The sequence below is a fragment of the Micropterus dolomieu genome, unplaced genomic scaffold (assembly GCF_021292245.1).
Source record: "Micropterus dolomieu isolate WLL.071019.BEF.003 ecotype Adirondacks unplaced genomic scaffold, ASM2129224v1 contig_14515, whole genome shotgun sequence".
Lineage (NCBI taxonomy): Eukaryota > Metazoa > Chordata > Actinopteri > Centrarchiformes > Centrarchidae > Micropterus > Micropterus dolomieu.
Genome location: NW_025743501.1, coordinates 1,937 through 5,696, shown reverse-complemented (window position 1 = coordinate 5,696; position 3,760 = coordinate 1,937). Strand labels below are relative to the sequence as shown.

The following is a 3,760-nucleotide window of genomic DNA, read 5'->3' as shown; positions in this document are numbered from 1 at the left end:
AGCAGCACCATGCTCCAGTGCTCTGGGAGAGTTTATAGTCCTGAGAGTTGAACACTGGATGACTGACAGCTGTCCTTCATGACAACAGAAGCCACAGAAATCCTCCTCATCAAAAACATGACTTTGATCTGCGTCCTCATCTGGACTCTCCTCTGCTGCTGCTTCACAGGTAAAGTCCAGAGAATCAAACTCCTCTCCTCTATGAACATCCGTCCCTCTGAAATGAAGCCCACAAAACCATGACGCTGCTTTATGTTTTTGTCTCTGTATCCTCAGAGTCCAGAGGCCAGGTCACAGTGACTCAGCCTGGAGCAGTGAGCTCTGCTCTGGGAGGCTCCGTCTCCATCAGATGTAGGACCAGTCAGGATGTTTATGTTTGGAGCAACTACCACTATTTACACTGGTACCAACAGAGAGATGGAGAAACACCTAAACTCCTCATTTATGCTGCTAGCACTCGAGAATCAGGGATTCCAGATCGTTTTACAGGCAGTGGATCAAAATCTGACTTCACTCTGACCATCAGTGGAGTCCAGACTGAAGATGCAGCAGTTTACTACTGTCTGAGTGCAAATTACATCAATAGTCAAGCTGTGTTCACACAGTGAAAAAGCGTCATACAAAAACCTGCCTCAGTTAGACTGAACAGAAACTGAAGTGACTGCTGCAGCTGGAAGCTACTGCAGAGACTGATACACTTCACTGAGGACACACACACACATACACACACACACGTACAGTAAATGCACAATTTCATCAAGTGGATTACAAATGTCACAGTATCAAAATCAGAAATCAAATTACAGAAGTGTTACGTAGCTGACTGACTTTTAAAATTTAATCTATACTGTTTTTTTAACCTAACCAAATAGTTTTGTTTTGATTGTAAAGCATAAAAATTTAATCTGAACTTTAAATACAAATACAGTTCACTGAGGACACACACACACACACAAACACACAGATTTGCTCCACTGGCACTAGAACAGTTTCAGACAGAGCACTTTGGTATGGCAACCTTATAGTAACTAAAAAAGGTAAAGTTTGTGGTTTCAGCAGGAAAATAACTTCTCAAACTCCTTTCTATGCCACATGATTTTAATTTACAAATGTTTGTCAAAACCTCAATTGCTGACAGCAAATCGAATGTCGCAAATGAAGCATTAAGAAAGAAACAGAAGAACAAACACAATGTTAGTCACTTGAAAGCAAAATAACATTTTCTGAAGAATAGCAAATTCACATCAATAATTATTTAAAGCTTCAGTTCCACATCAGAATAATTGTTTTTCCCAACAAGCAGGCAATGAACAGTTCTGTGTAACCTCTAAACTCATTTCACAATTTCACAGCACAAACACCCACTTGCTCAGATATGGGGTTTCCAGTAACCATATGCCAAAATATGTAGACACCCAAAATCAATAAACCACTTTCCAGCATACAGTGCATCTACCAGTAGGCCTGTATGTGTGGCTGCAGATTTTGATGGTGACAAAGGAGGCATGGGATTCAACAAATGAAGCCCTGGAGGAGGGTGAAATCACCGGATAGTGACAAGTTGCCATGAGCTGGTTAGACCCGGAGGTTGAGCCCAAAAAGTTTGTTTGAGCCCAGCATCTGTTTTTAATTAATCCACCAAAACCTATTTCTCCCAAATGTTTAATATTTACTTTAAAATCTCATAGAATATACAAGTTTTTTCCTTGTAAATGTGTGAGTTTTATTTCATAAATTTACCACTTTGATCTCAGAGAATATCAAAGGTTATTTGATTGCCCTTATACACTGTCGGACATTTCTCTTTTAACCAGCACATCTTTTCAAACCTCTAGGCAATGGATAAGCAGCCTAGGAAACTCACAGACCCATTTCATGTGTTGTAAATCATCTGATGTGATAAACATTGCTACACAAGTCAGTTAATGACATACACACACAGAAGGACACAGATGAGTCGGAGAAATAATTTCACATGGTGTTCTTTAATAAAAGAAAAGTAGAGAGAGAAAACAGAGCTTTAAATCTAGAGTGCACAGACTATTTCCATTCTTCCCACAAGTAGTCAAAGGGTCCAAGATGGCATCTCCCCTCAAATCACCTACTACAGAGATATTGTAAAGAGATTAAGGAATAAATACAGACGCACCATATCTAGAATGTATACATATGCATTTATTATTTTGCAGCATAAATGAGCAGCGTTACATCTGCAAATCCCAACAGCAGTCTACAAACTTACCGTCTGCTCCTTCATTCTCATGTTTAATACAGTACAATATAGACCAGAGCAGGACAGAGAGGGAAGATGTGAAGGAAAATATGTAGCACAGACTTACTGCTTCTGCACGCATGTACACACACTGTTTAATCAAATAGATAGAACATTGCAGCTTTAACCACCAATTAACCTACATAAAAAAACAAGTTCAATGACAAAAACTTATCTAGTGCAAATCAAATGAATTTTTCCATCACAGCTTTTCACCATCTATTCATATCCTACTAAAAATCCCATGTTCGTATCTATTTTCCAAATTATCATTAAGATCCAATCCCAGACAGTCAATTACAAAAATGTTTGGTCATGACCTTTGACCTCAGCTTCATACTGGATTACAGAAATCAAAATACGAAGACACAGATCAGCATAACATATCTTCACGATGAAAATATTATTTTAAACTAAATTTATGTAAAGAATAGCTCATTATCAACTGTAATCAAGACAAAAAGACACAAGTGACCTACTTCATATTATTAGATGTTTATAACTCTAACTGCAAACTGTAAATAAAAATTTTTAAATGACACATTTTCTCTAACATGCACCTCAAAATCTCAATGAATGCAATGAGATAAGAAGTTCATTCATGACCTTGGAAACAGTGAAACAGTCTCTGCACAGCATCCATCCACCAACTTTTGTGGAGCTTTCATTCACATCACTTGATCTTCCTCAGTAGATGGAGTCGCCCAGTGGTCATTAAATTTAGATTTTCAAATTTCTATCAATCTGAGCATTGCTAGGACTTCATGTTCATGTTGACTTCAAAGTTTAAATATTCCATAAAAGCTGTTTTCTGGCTCTGCCCTCATGTCCAAAATTCCTAGTAGTTTCTTCAGCGAGCTACCCGATATACCAGCTTCAGCCTGTACGCAGGATAAGGTTGATGATGGATGGATGTCCACTTATGGCGTTATGTAAACTGAGGTCCATCACACACACCTGCTGAACCAATCACCACCACATACATAAGATCGCCCAAACTCTCTCTCACTGTCTCAGTTCTCTAAGACTACTGCTGGCCACCCTGGGGCTCCTTGTTCAGGGTGAGACTCTCTTCTGAAAACTTTGCTTCAGGATGCAACCAGGTTCACCACAATGATGTTCTGCTGTGATGGAGAAACACTGAAACAAGCAGCATTTACCTTCTTCCATCTGTTCTCCATGTTAAAGAAACGAGACTCTTCTGTTTGGATGTTGATCATCTTTCTCCAAACTGGATTTGTCTCAATAACCCTTCTCCTCTTTTTCATGTTTTCCAGATTCATCAGGAGAAATCATCCTGACTCAGTCTCCTGGAGCTCAGTCTGTTGTTCCAGGACAGACTGTCTCTCTCAGATGTAAAGCCAGTTCAAGTATGAGTAACTACCTTCAATGGTACCTTCAGAAACCTGGAGAATTTCCCAAACTCCTGATTTATTATTCTACAAGTCGTCAGTCTGGAGTTTCAGATCGTTTTACTGGTAGTGGATC

At 39.1% G+C, this 3,760-nt stretch overlaps 1 gene segment (V, D, J or C); it reads left to right on the top strand.

Annotated features, from left to right (window-relative positions):
* The first annotated feature begins 114 nt into the window (after window positions 1–114).
* On the top strand, window positions 115–608 carry LOC123966904. The segment is given in 2 exon segments: window positions 115–169; window positions 277–608. Coding segments are annotated over 2 exon segments (384 nt in total).
* The last annotated feature ends 3,152 nt before the right edge of the window (window positions 609–3,760 follow it).